The sequence below is a fragment of the Anopheles moucheti genome, chromosome 2, assembly GCF_943734755.1.
Source record: "Anopheles moucheti chromosome 2, idAnoMoucSN_F20_07, whole genome shotgun sequence".
In the NCBI taxonomy this organism is placed as follows: domain Eukaryota; kingdom Metazoa; phylum Arthropoda; class Insecta; order Diptera; family Culicidae; genus Anopheles; species Anopheles moucheti.
In genome coordinates, this window is record NC_069140.1 from 18059179 (window position 1) to 18078218 (window position 19040).

General features: G+C 45.4%; 6 protein-coding genes across 6 annotated transcripts; 5 read left to right on the forward strand and 1 right to left on the reverse strand.

The window, feature by feature from the left end:
* Nucleotides 1–284: 284 nt before the first annotated feature.
* On the forward strand, nt 285–639 carry LOC128297510 (molybdopterin synthase sulfur carrier subunit). The gene has a single exon (XM_053033166.1). It carries the CDS (start codon nt 364–366, stop codon nt 637–639), a length of 276 nt encoding a protein of 91 aa, XP_052889126.1. The 5' UTR covers nt 285–363.
* Nucleotides 640–673: 34 nt separating this feature from the next.
* LOC128297508 (molybdopterin synthase catalytic subunit) lies at nt 674–1576 on the forward strand. Its single transcript, XM_053033164.1, has one exon. The coding sequence runs from the start codon at nt 674–676 to the stop codon at nt 1139–1141; it is 468 nt and encodes a 155-aa protein (XP_052889124.1). The 3' UTR covers nt 1142–1576.
* Nucleotides 1577–2274: 698 nt separating this feature from the next.
* Nucleotides 2275–7364, forward strand: LOC128297492 (uncharacterized). Its single transcript, XM_053033142.1, has 3 exons — nt 2275–2572; nt 3140–3596; nt 3656–7364. The coding sequence occupies exons 1-3, from the start codon at nt 2275–2277 to the stop codon at nt 6021–6023; spliced, it is 3123 nt and encodes a 1040-aa protein (XP_052889102.1). The 3' UTR covers nt 6024–7364.
* Nucleotides 7365–7713: 349 nt separating this feature from the next.
* LOC128297494 (leucine-zipper-like transcriptional regulator 1 homolog) lies at nt 7714–10535 on the reverse strand. Its single transcript, XM_053033144.1, has 5 exons — nt 9870–10535; nt 9647–9810; nt 9091–9567; nt 8871–9028; nt 7714–8790 (listed from the first exon to the last, which is right to left on the reverse strand). Exons 1-5 carry the CDS (start codon nt 10437–10439, stop codon nt 7850–7852), a joined length of 2310 nt encoding a protein of 769 aa, XP_052889104.1. The 5' UTR covers nt 10440–10535; the 3' UTR covers nt 7714–7849.
* A 398-nt stretch (nt 10536–10933) lies between these two features.
* LOC128297505 (uncharacterized) lies at nt 10934–11963 on the forward strand. Its single transcript, XM_053033158.1, has 2 exons — nt 10934–11075; nt 11189–11963. The coding sequence occupies exons 1-2, from the start codon at nt 11040–11042 to the stop codon at nt 11648–11650; spliced, it is 498 nt and encodes a 165-aa protein (XP_052889118.1). The 5' UTR covers nt 10934–11039; the 3' UTR covers nt 11651–11963.
* A 3412-nt stretch (nt 11964–15375) lies between these two features.
* LOC128297496 (ubiquilin-1) lies at nt 15376–18839 on the forward strand. The gene is made up of 2 exons (XM_053033146.1): nt 15376–15518; nt 16117–18839. Exons 1-2 carry the CDS (start codon nt 15417–15419, stop codon nt 17641–17643), a joined length of 1629 nt encoding a protein of 542 aa, XP_052889106.1. The 5' UTR covers nt 15376–15416; the 3' UTR covers nt 17644–18839.
* The last annotated feature ends 201 nt before the right edge of the window (nt 18840–19040 follow it).

Here is a 19040-nt window from a genome sequence, read left to right on the forward strand (position 1 = left end):
TTCTAAAGCAGCCCTTTTCAACCAAATTCGTAAATTGGAAATTTTGCGAAAGGCACTTTTAACGCTTTTGTTTGTACAGAATTAATTTTTGGTCAAGGCTTTAAATTATTGGTCAATTTTAACAACGCTCGTCTGTATAACTTTGTTGAAATTCGAACAAAATATGAAGCAAAATAAATCTTGTACAGAACAAATCATCAGCGGTTCTTTTCAGCCCTGGAATGCTGTCACGCAAAAGAGCTCGCACTTCAGCAGGTGCTTGCTTGGCGTAATCACAGTGCAGTTCGTCCCCCGAATCGAGAGATCGTACGCAATGCGCTGCGTTCATTGCTAAAAGTGTACTCAGTTTTACAGTATCATACTATGAGCAATCCAGATTCTGTGCGGGTTAAGCTGTTGTTTTTCGCAAAATCTCGAGAACTAGCTGGCGTGTCCGGTACGGAAGATTTTCTTGTCCCGCACTCTGAAATCAAGTGTTCCGAGCTTCTCGATCTGATCTGTAATCGGTTCAACCTGTCCATCATCCGCAACAATGTCATACTAGCGCATAACGAGCAGTACTGTGCGGATCTCAGTGAAACAATACGCATTCGCAACGGAGACGAACTAGCCGTGATACCGCCCATCTCCGGAGGTTAGAGCGAGGAACGCAAGCACCGAAATACAATAGATCATGAATTATCTAAAGTTAACGTTTGATAAGCTGGATGTCGGTGCGCTGAACGATCAGGTGGCACACGAAAGTTGCGGCGCGGTGTCACTGTTCGTGGGCACGACTAGAGATAACTTTGAAGGCAAAACTGTGGTACTGCTGCAGTACGAAGCGTACGAAGCGATGGCCATCAAAACGATGAACCTGCTGTGTGAGGAGGTTCGCGCTCGATGGCCGGATGTGGTGCACATCGGCATACACCATCGGCTTGGGACGGTTCCGGTCAAGGAAGCATCGGTAGTTATAGCGATAAGCTCGCCACATCGAAAGTCCAGCCTGGAAGCGGTACACTACACCATCGACGAGCTGAAAAAATCTGTCCCCGTTTGGAAAAAGGAACTGTACGGTGATGGCGAGGGCAGCTCGGAGTGGAAAGAGAACAGCGAATGCACATGGTCGAAGAAGTACAAGGACAATCATTTACTGTAGCAGACAGTTTCGCAAACTGAACATTATTTTTCATGCATGAGTGCTCATATGCAATCATAGATTGCAAAAGGAAGGGAATTTATAGCTAGATAAAAGACGACACACAGAACGAGTTGCAATATGAAATGGTGCTTTTGGTCCGATTATGCGACATTACCGTTAGTTTAAGATATTAATGATTAACGTGTAACAAGAACAGCTGAGTCACGTTTCAAGTGTACGATATCTTCCATCAATCACAGTGAACGTTAATTATCTCTTCATGATCGTAGGTACACAACTTCCGCCAACTGAACACAAAGTGTTTTAGAACAAAACGAACAAATGCAGGTTATATTTTTGATTGCTATACAGAGGTAAAGATGGTACATTCTATTAGGGAAATAGAATCGTTGTAAATTTAACAATAAATAATAAAAGACAACAAGTTATTGTCCCAAACAATTGTATTTCGAAAAGAGCTATCACAGAGATACGTTACAATGTAACACCTTGAGCATTACATCTGCTCTCAATTAGTTTTATCGTACAATTGCAGGAATCATGGTTTGGAAACAGTTAAATTTCACTTGTTAAAACAGATCTTTTCGTGTATTTGACGAACTATTGTCGACTATTTAAAACGTACAATTTCTTCTCAACTGGTTGGCACATATTCCAACAAATTGTTCAGCAAGTAATTTCCAATATTTGAGTCAACCAAACAAAACAATCAGTTCCGGAAATTACAGTGTTGCCAAACTGATTCGAGTATCTTGGCTTTTCACAACCGTCATTCAAAGGTGTTTGATATTCGGCAAATTCTTCAATATTCATCGGACCCTGGCAAACAGTATTTTATTTGCAAATTTTTGAATTAAATTACACAAAGTTCCAGGCATCTCTCCTCAAATAAAATACACCACCAAACCTTCACTCTAATGACAAAAATGACATTTCAAAATGACGCCCTGCGAGAAACCACGCATCCGCTGTTGGTCCGACCTGGTATTACAAACCTTGATGGCGGTGATCGATTCAGCTGCATCGTCGTTGTTTGTTCTGTTTTCTATTTTTGTGTACGCGAGAAAGTTTTCCTAGCCGTGTGACACATACAGTGCGAGTGCGGGTGCATATTTTTTTTAAATTCACACATGTCGATCGGAGTGAATTTACGTGTGACGGGCCACACGTCGATCGGTGGTCGCAAGTACCAGGAGGACTACTTTTCCGTCGCCTATCAGCAAACGGAGAATGATCAAAATCTGGAGTACGCGTACTTTGGAATTTATGACGGCCATGGCGGCGCGGAAGCGTCCCTGTACGCCAAGGAGCATCTGATGAATACGATCGTCAGCCAGAAATTGTTCTGGTCGGAGAATGATGAGGATGTGCTGAAATCCATACGCGAAGGCTACATCCAGACACACTATTCGATGTGGCGCGAGCAAGGTAAACAACGTAGAAGATAACTCACCCCTCTCAACTCACCCCACCCCGCGCTTGTACAGACAGTACAATCCAGCAGCACGAATGCAACATATTTCCTTTCTGTGGGGGGCTCTTTTTTCAATGTTGGAGGCCTTTCACTTGTTCATTTCCTTAGTGTTGCTTTATCGCCAGCCATAAAGTAGCTGCAACGCTGCATATGGTAAAGAATATACCTCGATAAAGGTGGCATTTTGCTGGCTAAGCTGACATCCTGCATGCGTTTTCATGAAATTTCGTGTTGTTTAATTTTCCCACTCATTTAATCGGACAGGTTGACGTAAGCGTACTTGCTCACGCATACCAGCAACGTGACGCATAAATTTATGATTGCGTGCATGTGTGTGTGTGTGTGTGTATGGGGGTAGCATACGCGAACAACACAGCGCTAATGTCAATCAAATTGGACATTTCAGCTGGTTTTATTATTATTTTGCATTTTATGACGGGGGGTGTCTTCATTGGGCGGGAAATTTCTCCACAGTTCATGTACCATTACAAGAAATGTTTTTCTGGTTCAACTTCCAACAGACAAATGGCCAAAAACTTCGTCTGGACTGCCGAGCACGGCTGGAACCACTGCCAGCATCGCGTTTATAAGGCGTGGGAAAATTTACATCGGTCACGTAGGCGATTCGGGCATTGTATTGGGCTACCAAAATGATAAGGAATCGGCACACGATGGCAAGTGGGTTGCGACACCCCTCACCGAGGATCACAAACCGGAAAGTTATGCGGAGAAGATGCGCATTATGAGCTGCGGTGGGAAGGTCGTCACAAAGTCCGGTGTACCGCGCGTGGTATGGAACAGGCCGCGTATTGGCCATAAGGGTCCGGTGCGAAGAAGCACACCGATTGATGAGATACCGTTTCTGGCCGTGGCACGAAGTTTGGGTGATCTATGGAGCTACAATTCGGCGATGGATGAGTTTGTTGTAAGTCCCGTTCCTGACGTATCGGTCATTGAAATCGACCCAAAAAAGTACAGGTAAGCTAACCGAGGTGATCAAAGATCATATTTGCTAAATTCTGCTACTCATTCGACAGGTGTCTCATATTCGGTACGGACGGTTTGTGGAACGTGATGTCCCCGAAGAACGCAGTCGACATCGTACGGAATGCGGAGATGGAAAATATTCGCATCGCGCTGGAGGGTGGAAATGAGTGGAAAAATCCCAGCAAGCTGCTGGTGAATGAAGCCCTCGATCGGTGGAATCGTAGCAACATGAAGGCAGATAATACGTCCGTCGTGATCATTATGCTTGACCCGCCCGGACCACCGAAGCGGGATGTGTTGAAATCGGTTAAAGATACCATCCAACACGTAGCCAGCGATCAGCTCAGTGCTGGCCAAAGTGCGGTGGGAAGCAATATTATTCATCTGTTCGACTGCATCACACGCGGAAAGTCACTGCCAACGATGTCGGAGATAGACCGCTTACGGTACAGCAGTGCGGCGCATCATAGTTTACCATTGCAGCACAGCTATCAACATTCACAACACAACGCAGACGAGGAGTATTGTGATACGGAAGCGCACGAAGCTAATCTCCATGCGGTTCATCCGCAGCCTGAACAGCAACATCACCAAATGGCCCATCTTCAAGCTGTGGATCAGTACAGCCATGCCCTTCCATCTACCTCGTACCAGGAGCAGGATCTTTCCTACACGGACAGCTTTGCCGAATCATACAACACGCTGTTAAGCCGGAGCTTTGAAAATACGGACCACTCATACACATCGCTCTTTCATCCGGTCGCTGAGCATGGTCTCGAGCAGGATGATGTTGCTGAATCGTACCGCAACAAAGCCACCATGGTGGAGGGTGTGTCACACGAAGAGGACGATGAAACGATGTACGATTATTCATCCATTTCGTCCGATAATGAAACAATTGTAACGGATCAAACTCAAGATTCAACCTACTCGCTGACGAACTTACAAACAAAATCGGAACGTTTGCGGGCGGAGATGTTAGAGTCTTGCAGTTCACCCGATACATATTACCAACAGCAACGCCAGCCAAACGAAAGCACAGCATACAGCACGGGAAATTTGGCCATTATAGAGCACTTTCACAATTATCACCATCCTGCGCCGCAAGAGTACCATGAGCATAACAGGAGCATACCGAGTGCCCGGGAACCTTCCCAAGAAACGGGAGCAATTCCGACTCGAATCGAACCGACTGGAGGATCTATGAGAAGTTTAACGCATCACAACTATCACCAGTACCAGATGGAGTTGGACGAGCAATATCACCATCATCAGCAGCAGCAGCATCATCACACGGATTCTCACTATCATGATTACCAGATGGAACGGTACGATTACCGACATCCGGCCAACAATAATGGCACCGCCGTAGTGCCTTGTGAGGCAACCTGCAGCAAATACACATCAAAATGTGAGCCCATTTCGATCGGAGAGGACTCAAGTGAAAATGATGATGACGAGCGGGAGGACGAAAAAGAAACACCGGAGGAGGAAACAAATTCCAACGCGGCTGTTGGTGGTGTCCAACCACTTCAGCAGATCATTTCCATTCACGGTCATCGGATCCAGATCAATGAAGTATCTTCCTCGTACGTTGGCTCCAGTGCAGCGAAAGTGCTGCTGTCACACTCGGACAGTGAGAGTACCAGCACCGACAGCCATGGCTACAGTGGCGATGAAGAAAACAGTGCCTCCTCAACGACCTCCTCGTTGCCGTCGGGCGTAAAGCAGAGGATTGTACCGGTGCTGGTAAAGCAGCGGTCGCGCAAATCCGGCCCATCTACACGCGTCATAACAATCTTCTACGAAACGCGTAGCAGTCGACGTCAGTCTCGGGCGCGTAATCAATCATCCTCCTCTAGCATTACCGATTGTGGCCGCAAACGCGTAGACCTGAAACATTCACCATTTGGCGGAGTTGTAAAGCGAAGAAAAACGACCACCATAATTCGTGCAACACCACAACACACGATTGCGCACGATAAAGCCTCTCCCGCGGACGATCGCACGGATCACACGTTTGCGCGAAGAGCATTACGTTCGAACGGTGTGGTGAATGCGGCCGGACCCTTATTGTCCTGTACCAGTCAACAAAGGAATAAAGTGAATGCCTCTACTGAAACCGCCGACCACCGTACGCCTATGGAAAGCTGCCACCAGCTACGACGATCGGGATTAGTGTCGAATGAGTTTGGTGTTAGCACAACGACGCCTAACCGGCGTTTAACGTTACAGACCGGGCACAAAACGATCGTGAAGGAACGATTGAGTAGAACCGGTTGCAACACCAGACGCATGAGGTTTGACGATCAGCAACAACCGCAGCATATTCAAGATGGCAAGAAAACGATCATCCGTGAAGCGTTACAACTTTTGGAAGGCACGAAGCGTGCGAGACAATTAAGACGTGCCCAATGACCAAAGGCGTAAGGAGGAAATATCCTTTTATATTCCCGAACCCCGAACCCCAAACCCGCAATGTAGGTGTGTGTGTCTTCATAGTAGTTGGTAGTGTTGTAGCTAGACACAAGCAAAGCAACACGAAGAAACATAAGCAAAGGGCTGTGAGCGATCGTATTTCATTATGAATTTTATTGTCCCATTTTCAAACTCGTTATTGTCGTTCTCATTTCATCACAAAAAGGCTTAAATTGCGGTGTTGGTAATCGCACGCTATCTTATTTAACATATCTTCGCATACAAAGCCGACCGGTTTAATGGACATGTCTCTATATGCATGATGATTGCATTTTGATCATTTCATCATCACCAAATCATGTTCCTATATCTCCGGTGTGGCACATGCGTGGTTAGTACAATATTCATCCTGTATTCCATACCTTCATATGTACAGAATCATTCATTACTTTTCATCGAGTTTTTTTTTCAATATTCACCATTGTTTTCTACATGCATAACGTATTTTTTTTTCTGGGCACTGCATATAGAGAGCAGTGTGTTATCAGGCATAAAAGGTGTATTAGGTGTATAACTAGGATAGGGATCAATGCTATATTTTTGAAACCGTGCAACGCAGCACAGACAAACCTTGAACGGACATTAATAACACAAGTACAACGGGAAACCACATTAGACACGTGTCATCGGATAGTAGTAGCAAGAGGAAGCACTGGATATCTCACACTATTAGTAGTCTACTTCAAACCTTCTTGTGTAGTAGAGAGAGGCTTATTTGCAAATTGTTACACATGCAGGTATGCAACACTAGGCCAAAGTAGAAGCGAGCTGGTTTTGTGTTCAAGAAGTGCCTGTAACTGTGGTGCGGATCGACAGCAGATCTTCTAACCATTCGTTACACTTTGTTTTGGAACACGGATCGTCTCGTTTCGATCAATCGTTAATTATCCCGATTTCTTCATATGCGTGTGTGTGTGTGTGTGTATGTACGTGTGTTTGTAAGTGTATTTTTGCATGCTTATGTTTTATGAACGATCGCAGTTCATTGATAGTCTGCTACCTTTTAAAGTAGTTTTTTGCACATCCTTTGCATCCACCAAAATGGGCCGCAGTAGGAACTCTTTCGGTTGCAAACGACTCACATGTTACAGCGTGCGCGCCTAGCAAAAATTGTACAGATTTTAGTAGAGTTAATATATTCTCATGGCGTTCCGAAGAGGCGGGTGGAAGAGGCGTAGCAAAAGAGCGTGTTTTGTGCAAGCATAGTTTCTAAGCAAAGGTGTTTTATTTTTTTGTTCCTATATTTTATCGTGAGGAAATAAATATTTTGAACTAATAGTCTATTGTTTGTGCAGAGTTAAAGTCGAGTTATAGAATTTTGAGAAAATTCCAGAGTATTGTGTGTATAAGATGACAAACCAGATGTACAGATTGAGACACATAAATCTTGCTAATAGAAATGATGGTTGTAATGACAAAGATATTAACAATGCATGAAATGGATAACTCGATATGGAGTTAATAAACAGGAAGGATATCAAGGAGTCAAATAAGAATCAAACAACCGAATGAAAGGCCCCGTATCATTATCACTATAGCGTTTTATACACACCGCAAACAGATGATCATCTGGAAAAACAGCATCATTTAATTTACCACTTAAAGAATAGACCGCTCATGTGTGCTGCTTAGAACCATCAAATATAATTTTATTATATTTCTAACACACAGATGTGCGCAACATGTGAATAAATTATCTGGCCAATACTCAACGGCATCGGTTGATCGGTCGGGTCTGTCGGAAGGTGCGCTCACTCTAGCTCACCTCAAATATCGTTATACTGGCTGATGAATGTGTCATGTATGCGCTGCTTGTTTTCCACCTTCATATCCGCGATCGCCATTATCACGTCGAGCAGCAGCTCCCGGGACAGATCCTGCATCTTCGGTAGCTTTGCCACCTGGCTAAAATTGTGCACCACCATCTTGAGCGCGTAGTTCTTTATGTCCAGCACATTCATCTTGTCCGACGCTTCCAATATCTGCAGGACGTTATCGTACGTGATGTTATTTTCCAGGTTGTGTTTACAGAACGCTTGCAGCCGATTGTTGGCAAATCCGTAGAAGCAGGGCGCCTGAAACAGGTAGAGTGAATCCTCCGGTGGCATCTTGGTGTCACCGTAGTAGATGTACCTTAGCAGCGAATCGAACGCTTCGAGCGATGGGGAAATGTCACCGATCTGTATGTTGACCGTATTGTCCGCTGGCATGAACGAGCGGAACATGGCCTGGAAGTAGGTGCAGCGGGCGGCCAGTATGGATTTGTGCGCCGGTATAATCTTTTCCTCCAGCACCAGATTAATGTCGCAGAATTCTTTCCCGCCCGACTTGAGAAACACTGCCATATCGCTTTCGAGCGTGGTACCGATCGTTTTGTCGTACTTCATGTCCGTAGTGTGTTTGCTCGGATTGAGCCGCTTGCGTATGATCTCCACGATGAGCGGTTTGTCTAGGGCAGCGAATTCGGCCGACATTACGATGTTGTAAAAGTGATCTTCCTTCACGATAAACCCGAGACAGTAATCTTTGATGAGCGTTAAGCCCATCCGGTCCGCATTGTACAGCGCATCGAGCACGTTCGATTTTGAGATCTTAAACTCCAGATACTGGACGCACAGTTGCTCCAGCCGGGGAATGTTAAATTGCACCGCAAGCTGATACACATCCATCATGATCAGCACAAGCTTGTGACTGAATGGATCTTTAACTGTGGAAGGACGGGCAGAAAGTATAATATAACACATGTAACATACGAAAAACACTAACGAGACTGTCCATTCCACTTACAGACGATCCGGTCGGTGTAAATGTAGTTTAGTACTATCTCAAATGCCTCCGGTTGGGCATCCGGCAGTTGCACCTCTAATATGGGTTGTTCTGCCAACGGGACATCCGTCGTGCCAAAGAGTTTTTCAAAATGTAAATTTCTTGCATCACGTGCCGCTCTGCAATGAGAACATTCACTACAGTTGGGCTCCTACAACTCCAGCGACTTTAATTGACTTACAATATTTTTGATCGCAAAAACTGTGACCGAGCCACAATCATGGCAATGTGGGCAGAAATTTTTACCTCCTCCGTACCGACGATGAACTGCACATCGCAAAATTGCCGATTTTGGAGAAACTTCCCAAAGTCGTCGTGCAACGTACATTTGGGATAGCTCGAGAACTGAAACCGGTACGTATCGCCGCTTCGCACATTATTATCGATCGTTCCACCAAAGATGTACATCGCGTCACCAATGACGGCCGCAGCATGGAATAGACGACCGCTTGGTATCTGAGATTCCGGTGCCGGCGTTACCGTAGACCATATCTGGCTGTCCAGATCATAGCAGTGAAGATCGTTGGGAAGCGTCGAATCAGCCGCTCCGCCAAACACGTAAAGGAACCGATCGTGATGTACCATCGTGTGGCCATAGCGTCGAGCGGGTGGTGGTGGAGCACCACGCAGGATGTGTTCCGTTGATATCCGGCGCCAGCTGAGAAATTTGATGCAAAACCGTGTAAAATAAAAGGGGTTCGAGTTTGCCCTTACCGTAACGGCTCTCTTGTACGTACGTTTTATCTTTGAAGTTAAACTGAAACAGTGTGTTGGTAATTTGGAGCCCACTTTGTCCGGAAAACACGTACATGCAGCCTCGTGCTACGGCCACAGGAAAATTACAGCACGTGGGCGGACGATCACCCTTCTGTTCCACTTCCTCCCATTGATGCGTTTCACCCTGCAAATAGATTTGGAATTATAAAATGGAAACAAATCGGACCGTACGGACACATTTACCGTCAACCTAATTGTCCACATATCGTTCAGACGGGCGTTTCCATCGTAGCCAGCGTATATCCACAGCTTGCCATCGTATACGGCAGCACCGTGGGCACTTCTTGCCACCGGAGTGCGGCCTATAAACTTCCACTCCGTCCACTGGCCGTTCTGGAAGTTGTACTCGAACAGATCGTTCTTGTTGGTAAGGTTCGAGTTGGAATGAATGTCCCCGGTATACCCGCCGAACACAAACATCGACGTACCGTGGACGACAGCCGAATGATGGTACCGTGGTGCGGGCGGTGTTCCGGTAGCAAACGCACGGCCCCACGATTTATCCTTCACGCCAAACCGGATCAGATCGTTCAGCATGTTTTTACCATTGTCCCCACCGAACACGTAGATCGCCTCCTTGTAGGCCACCACCGTGTGCTTCGAACGGCGCGCCCCAACAAATTCATCGCAATCACTCTCCCGTTTCCACTTGTTGGCCGTATTGGAGATGGGCACGTTGGCCGATATTTGCGTGCTCGAGGTGGTGCTGGTGCTGCCGATCGATGCCGACGAAACGAAGCGACCGGTCGACATGCTTCTCACGATTGCACAATATTGTACGTAAATTCTGCGGCCCTTGTACCAAGCAACCCACTACAAGACGTGGAATTCGCTTTTGCGTTGCTTTGTTTATCTCTGCGCTCGTTGTTTGGATGGGATCACAACAAATCGATAACTTTTCGTATTTGTGTGGGATGATGATTCAGTTTATGCGATGCAGTTAAGTTCTTCCTTCATTGTTTACGTCCAATTTTATGAATTTTAGCGAGATTTACCTAGCATACGCGCTTAACTATTGCTCAAATTGTATGTCGCTACCAAAATTACAACTGAAACTCGATTTTCTTACCAGTTTTCTATATTTTTGTATTGAAAACAATGCGTGAATGGAAAACTTGTTTGTTTCTCTGGCAACACTGCGTCGCGCGTTCAACGTTTTTTTCACTTTTGAAAGATTGACAGATCCTGCCAGGACCTTTTCTTCTGGAGTGTTGAAAACAACAAAAAAATAACTCCTCCAACATCTTTGTTGCAATGTCGAGTGTGTTGTTCAAGTAAAAGTATTTTGTGCGTGCAAAACAGTTCAATCCATTGTCGGAATTGTTGTAGAATTGTGGCTTTAATGTAGTAAAAATGATCTCGAATGCATTGTGCGATCTGGAGAAATGTGTAAGTACGCACGACGGGCAAAAGAAAGGCAGTGCCTACAAGTTCCTTTCGGTGATGCGGTTGACGCCTTGTTTTGTGTTTTTCCTTCTTTTTCTGCATCTCCCGTCCGTTAGGTGGACACTGCCGGGGTCCAGCTCGATACGCTCGCCCTTAAATTAACAGATGTGGAGCGCAATCTGGACGAGAATGAGTTAGAGTCGCTGGAAAATGAATCCGTCATGGAGTTGCTGGAGTCCGTGACGGAGGTGAAAAACGAGTATCAAAATTTACGCAAAGATTTGCAGGAGGTGCAGCAGCTGCAGAAGGAAATGACAAACTCGCTTCGCTATCAGTTGCGAAACATGACGCAAACGTTCCGTGGGCTGAAGAAAAAAATCGAATCTAACTCCATACCCGTGCACCTGGTACCGCCACCGGCCGGATCGTCTTCCCGTGGTGCGGGACACGAAGCGCGTGACGGGCAGCATCAGTCGCATCCACAGCCGCCCCAGCTACTGCCTCAGCCGGATCTGACCGTGCACGATCATGGACCGCGGCGTGCCATGGGCATCCTGAAGAGTGTCAGTAAGAACTGAGTAAACCGTTCCCGTGCATCGTTTGGTAAAATTCGAAGCACTGTCCTCGCTGGTATCGATCAGCTCACGACAAGCATCGTCTGCCGAGTGCTATCGGGCATCACGCATTACGTTCCCATACGCTAGTTTTGAAAAAAATACAACACATCATCATCGTTATCGTTGGAGTGACTTTCCAACAACACACCCACCACCCACCATGCGAAAGGATAGCGGCGGCCACAAATAGCCTGTCAGAACGGTGTGCTCCGGCTGTCGAATGGTGTCGAACGATCGAACCATCATCTGCTCCTGTGTGTGTGTGTGTGTGTGTGTGTGTGTGTGCCTGGTTGTGTTAATTTGAGTTAATTACCTTTATTGCATTCCGTTCCGTTTCGTTTCGTTTTGCAATCATCTACCGGAATGTGGCTTTAAATACTGGGGCTGCAATCCATTCGCCCTATATCATTCAGTCCCTCATCATTTCATCTGCCGCAAGCCGGAACACTACACACCGGCGGCTGCCTGCTGGAAAACGGGCCGGAAACTGGAAACTGAAATCCAACCAACCGTTATCGTACACCAGTAATAGTTAGCGAACCGTTAGGCTGTATTAGTGGCGAACCTCCATCATCTGTAAAAGCATGCAATTAAAAGCTTTTCGATCGATCACTGTCCCATCAATGAAGCGATGCTATTTTGGCGTTTCCATTTTCTCAAGCCATTTAAACCATTTGCTGCAAGCGAACAGAGTGTAATTTTGAGTTAAACGAGCTAGTTTAGGAAGTATATCGGTTGGTGAAAAGATATTCCATATACGAAATCGAACAACGTGTATCTGTCTGATAGGACATTGCCGAACTCTAGTAATCGTACGATCGTTGTGTATTTTCCCCATTTATCTCTATGTGTATCTGTTTGCATGTCTCTTTCCCATCGATTTGCATTGAATTCCTATTGATGTTTGTTTTTATTTTTATTATTGTAAAGCGTGTATTCTTAATGTAAACTAACGCATGCATTAGAAAAACGGAGAATTTTAGTTAGGCAACTGTGCTCGAGGTTTTTTTTGCACTGCATGTGTTGCATCGGGGCGAATTAGAAGTCTTGAGTGTCGTGCTACCGGAGTGCCAAGTAGCAGTCTTTGTTGACCATCGTACGGAAGAGATCACCGTAAAGTACAGCAGAATCTAAAGATAAAGAAAGCATTCAAAATGATGCCCTGGTTTTTAATTATTCGACCAAACAGTGAAGAAGTACTTGAACAACATGGACTTCGCTATAGAAAAGTGTCAGTCGTATCTGACCACCAGGTAATGGTAACTAACATGTTTTACAAGATCAACCAAACCAATTAATTTCGATTCGGGCATCAATTCCTTTTTCCTGAAGGTTCACCAATCAAAAGGATTCAAACGATCTTTATTGCATTCAATTAACTTTAACCGTTAATCATCATTCCAAGTTTGTCCATCAGTTTTAATGCATCCGTTATGAGTATTTCTTCATTTTGCCCCTTTCATCACGTTGCACGCGCATGGTTTAACTGATTGTTTTTTCACACGAATTGAGTTGAAACTGGGGTACAGTAGTAGTAATGCGTGATATGGCCATGGTCCCCGGTTAAAAGCATATTAACGTTTCGAATCTAGCACCTAAAGTATACACACAAAACAAACTCTCACGTGCGCAAAAATATATGTCTTAACTATATTCTAAAGCAAATTCATAGTTCATAGTATACAAAACAAGGTAGACAAATTCATGCTGCTAGCGTTGCAAGTCGCGACTGCACTTGGCGCGAATGTTAAGCAACAAATGTAGTAAATGTTAAGAACCAAACCTGTTGTATGGGTATTAGGTAGATTTTTGTGTTTTATCTCCATTGAACCCCACGCGATTGCTGTTGCTGTAGATTAACGGTCATGTATATTTAAATACGTTCTATTGTTACTTTTCTTTTAACGCATTTTGAAGCAGGCTTACCCTGTGCTGTTTGTAATGCTTGCAACCATGCCATGTGTGTGTATGTGTCTGTGCTCCATCAGCTCGTTAATCATGCATCCCCATACATGTCCGATAAAATGGATCATTCCATTGCCAGAGTTTCATTCAACACAACTTCGAATTTTTCCGTACGATGTACATTGGTGAAAAGGTTTTTGTGGGGCAAGGAAGCGTACAGTACGTTACTAAATTAACCATACCAACAACACACACGATCAGGTCGAACAGTGAGGCGCCCTGTTTTTAGGACCACCAAGTGTACTATGCCCTTCTGTTGCCCACCGAGAAAGGTGTCCCGTTTGTCCTTCGGGGCACAATTCCAAACAACAAAAAAAACCTAAACGAATTAAGGATAGGGTCTCTGGTGGAAACGGGAGACATTTTTGGTTTGTTTCTATCCTTGTAGGGCAAACGTGCGCTCGTGCGAATGTTGCGTGCACTCTATGGACAATTTGTACCTGATTTGATTTGGACCGTTTTGTACCGAACACATTGGCGAACGTTGTTGCGCGTTAACTACTGCAAACTGTAGCGCACAACAGGACTGTTGTGGTGGTGTTGCATCCTTCCTTATTTCCACGTGGGCCACGCTCTGCATCCTCACGCATCACGTTCGCGCAAGTTTACATAGCACCAATAGGGAAGTTTGGCAGGAATTGGTGTAGTAGCTCAAACAAGTTGACAACAAAAAAGACTGTAGTTATCAAAGCTAAGACCGAGTTTAGGTGTGGCACCTTGGAATGTTAAGATAAATTGCCTAGGTACAATTGTGCTGCACTGTATATCGTTGAATTACGCAAAACACCCACGCGGCACACCACTCAAATTTGTACTGCAACAACCGTCAATAATTGTGCACAGGGCAATGAGTAGCAGTAAGTAGTATCGGCAACCACCAACTTATATTCTTTGATTAAACAATCTTCGGTAGTATTCCAACGTGTTGCTGCTCACTGAACGATTTCTAGTGTTTCTGTTCACAATGTCGATGCATCCCTCTCTCTCTCTCGTTACATTTAATACAGACCACGTTTGTTATACAAAACTATACATTCTTGCAGCAAAACTTATGTAGGAATTGGTACAGAGTAATGTTATATTATGACCATGGAAGGTTCTTTGCACCCAAATCGGAAATGAGTTATCACTTGCAGATCCAGATAATAAATGTTTCAATTGTAAAATTTTGAAATAATATGCTTTTTATTTATTGAATCGTTTCACGGACCGACAAGCACTCACGACAACGAGTGGTACATTCAGTGCATTAGTTTGAAGTTACGGCACATTCGCAGCAGAATGTGTTAAATGATGTTTGGGGTTCGTTAATAGCTAGCATTGTACGAGCTAGCACCGGGAACAGCGTTGGAGAGTCGATAAGGATGAAATGCTGAAAGCTGCGGGAGTTTGTTTGCACGTATATGGGCCATGTCTGATTCATGAAGTAGAATTAGTCGATGAGGTATGATCTCATCCACAACAATCAATCGCGGTTTGATACGTGAGTTTTATATCACATGGTAAATAAAAGTGCAATCGATAGAAATCAATGATATGTTCATCGTTGTATGATGAATAAAACCGGCAGTTTAAATTTTAATCAATGACGCATTTGTTCCCAAATGTCAACTTTCTTCATCATTCATTTTCTTCCTTTTCTCCCGTCTGGCAAACGCCACATCGCGCTAGATGAGCCAACCGCACGCAGTACGTCTGCTGATCGCTTCCCGTCACCAGAGGTGTCTGCGAAAAGAGATTTTACAGCAAACAAGCAGCAATAATGGCGGAGAATAGAGCGAGTGGGAAAAAAATCACCATTAACGTGAAAACACCAAAAGATAGGAAATCGGTCGAGATTGACGATGATGCCGAAATCAAAGATGTAAGTGCAGTGAGTGTAAAAAGGATTCCGTTCCCAAACGCGACACGGCGCCACGGGCGTGTGTGTTTTTTTGTGTGTGACACCGACGGCAGCGTCCCCGTTCGTGTGATGATGGTGTGGCGTTAAGTGATTCGAGAATTTTCTCGTATTCTAAAGTACATGCTTCGATCTGGTTCGACTTCCGTTGTGGAGTGTTCCATATCCCGGGCCCCATTTTGTCGGGTATTATCGGTAGTGTATGGTGCAATAGAGGGTCGTTAAGCCATAGCAAGGCACTTTCGGGTCGAGCAGAGAGTGACTTGGAAAAATCGAACAAAAACATGACACATGGACGTGAGTGTGTGCGTGGGGGTTACGTTCGCTGGAGCGGGCTATACATTGCTAACGCACACATGCACGAATGTATAGCCTACTGGAATGAAGGTTGAAAATGTTGGAATGTGTTTATCACCTCTAGCAGCAGTAGCAGCAATAGGAACATTACTTAATTGAACATAATCCACTGCGAGCGAGGGACAACATTCGGATGTTTAGGCAATGTTTAGGAATGATGCAATTTAAAAATGATTTTCACGTTTCCTCTCTCTCTCGATTGCAGCTCAAACTCATAGTGGCGGAAAAGTTCGAGACAAACCCAGAACTGGTATGTCTGATTTTTGCCGGAAAGATCATGAAGGACACGGACACGCTCAAGACACACAACATCAAGGAAGGGTTAACGGTGTATCTGGTCATAAAGGCAGCACCGCGTGCAGAATCGGAGAGTGCACGACGAGCACCGGCTGACGTGTCCCAGACACCGTTCGGATTGAATCAGCTCGGTGGTCTCGCGGGGCTCGGTGCACTCGGTGGTAGCCAGACCAACTTTATGGATTTGCAGTCGCGCATGCAGCACGAGCTGCTGGATAACCCGGACCTGATGCGTACCGTACTGGACAATCCGCTCGTCCAGCAGATGATGAACAGTCCAGACACGATGCGCCAGATACTGACCTCGAACCCACAGATGCAGGAGCTGATGCAGCGCAACCCGGAAATATCGCACATGCTGAACAACCCGGAGCTGTTGCGACAAACCATGGAGCTAGCGCGTAACCCGTCAATGTTGCAAGAGCTAATGCGTTCGCATGATCGTGCCATTTCCAACCTAGAGAGTGTCCCGGGCGGGTACAGTGCTCTGCAGCGAATCTATCGCGACATACAGGAACCGATGATGAATGCTACCTTCCGCAATCCGTACTCGGGCGCGTCCGATTCCGGCAGCACCAGCGGGGGCGGTGGTAATCCGCAGCAGGGTACCGAAAACAGAAGTCCCCTGCCGAATCCCTGGAGTAGCGCAGGTAGTGGAACTGCCGGAAGTGGTGGAAATCGTGGTACGGGCGCTGGTGCCGGAACGGATGCCAACGGGACGCCGCTCGGTCTGCTCAATACACCGGCCATGCAGAGTTTGATACAGCAGATGAGTGAAAACCCGTCCGTGATGTCGAACATGCTGAACTCACCGGCCACCCGGAGCATGATGGAGGCGCTGAACGCCGATCCGGCGATGGCCGCCCACTTGATGAGCCAAAATCCGCTGCTGGCCAACAGTCCGGGGTTGCAGGAGCAGCTTCGAACGATGATGCCCCAGTTGCTGCGACAGATGCAGAATCCCGAGGTGCAACAGATGGTCACCAATCCGCAGGCAATGAATGCAATTCTGCAGATCCAGCAGGGCATGGAGCAGCTGCGTTCGGCCGCACCCGGGCTGATGAGTTCAATGGGTATCCCACCAATGCCGGGCGCACCACCATCCACCGGTGTGGGTGCAACGAACACGAGCAGTTCAGCGACCGGAACTGGGGCGACCGGTGCCGCCGCCACCGCCGCAGCGGCCGGTGCACAACCACCAAACAATGACGGTCTGTTTTCGGAGTTTATGGCCCGCATGATAAACGGGATGGCGACCGGTACGTCCGATACGAACATTCCACCGGAGGAACGCTACCGGTCCCAGTTGGAGCAACTGACGGCGATGGGATTCGTCAATCGGGAAGCTAACCTGCAGGCGTTAATTGCTTCGTTCGGTGACATTAATGCGGCCGTCGAGCGATTGCTAGCGCTTGGCCAATTGTCACTAAGCTAACAATGTGCGCCATTGACGATAATTGAACTAGGTTGAGCGACACTGGAATTCGAACACTAACTCTGGAGCATATTTTTGTTCATCTAGCAGATCGTTTTTGTTTTTTTTTTTGGGGTTTTTGGGGGGGACCGATCCTACTTCGGCAGGATCGAACGCACGGAAACAGGATTTGTGTGAATGTATGTGAAGCGCCTATTTACGGTGATCTTTACGAATTGGGTGCGTAATGGGAAAAAAATATAAACTATACATACTATCGTAAGCAATTCTTGTTTCGATATCGACGTTCGCACACGCAAATGTCAGCATTTTTAAATTTATCTTTAGTTTATTTTGGTTTTGCTCTTTTTTGCTGCTACACCACCCTTGGTAGAGGATATATACTTTCAAAACGTTAGAAAAAGCTGATAAATAATTAAATACAAAGACAAGTGGGAGGGAAAACACACAAATACTAGACATTCTCTACATTATAATAGTACACGCTTCAGTTTTCACATAGGAACGCGGCTTGCCGGGACGCTTGGCGTTCCATGTCACACTATTTAATCATTCGAACAAGGATGATGCGGGAGGAAGGAGTTATTTTGTGCGACAACCCGTTCGATAAGGATATGAAACACTTTTGAATGTGTATGCTTTGGTGACAATGTTGTTTTTACGCTAGGACAGAAGCATAAATGGAACAAACGAACGTAAAAATAATATTTTTAACGCTTTCTTTACTTACCACCCAATGTTTCGTTAGTAAAATTCTGATCAAAACGGCAAGGATACCCAATATCCTAAAAGACGGGAGTAATTCTAGAGAGCAAACTAGTACCACCACACACAACATACACACGCATACACTTTCTGTACTTTGTCGTAATTGAATGTGAAACAAAAGCAAATGTGAAGATTTAAAAGCCACACTTTAGAGAACGAAATGCTCTGACCCCTGAACCACACACGGAATAGAAAATTCAATAAAGCAAAGGTTTGCCCTCAGCAAAACGGAGAAAACGAAGCAAATGTAGAAAGCCAACAAATTGATATATTTGTTGGTTTGGTGGTTTATTGGTGGATTGCGATTTCAAAATAAAACACGCTGCGATGTCTAATTTTTCCCATCCCCTATACCAGCGTCGATGGATAGATATACCTATAAATATATGAATATATACATACTTTACTAGTATATTCAATAAACAGTTAAACCAAGTCCAAGTTGTAAATGTTTCTTTTTTGTGATTTCGATCTCTTTCTTTATATCACCTTCGGTTTAATAGACCAGAGAACGCCGCAGCATTAGCCCATTGAACAGCTCCTGCTTCAATGGGCTGTTGTACAACTCACTTTTGGTGGGGCAATTGAGAAGATTATCACAAACTTAACGGTCTTATCATAGCAATATC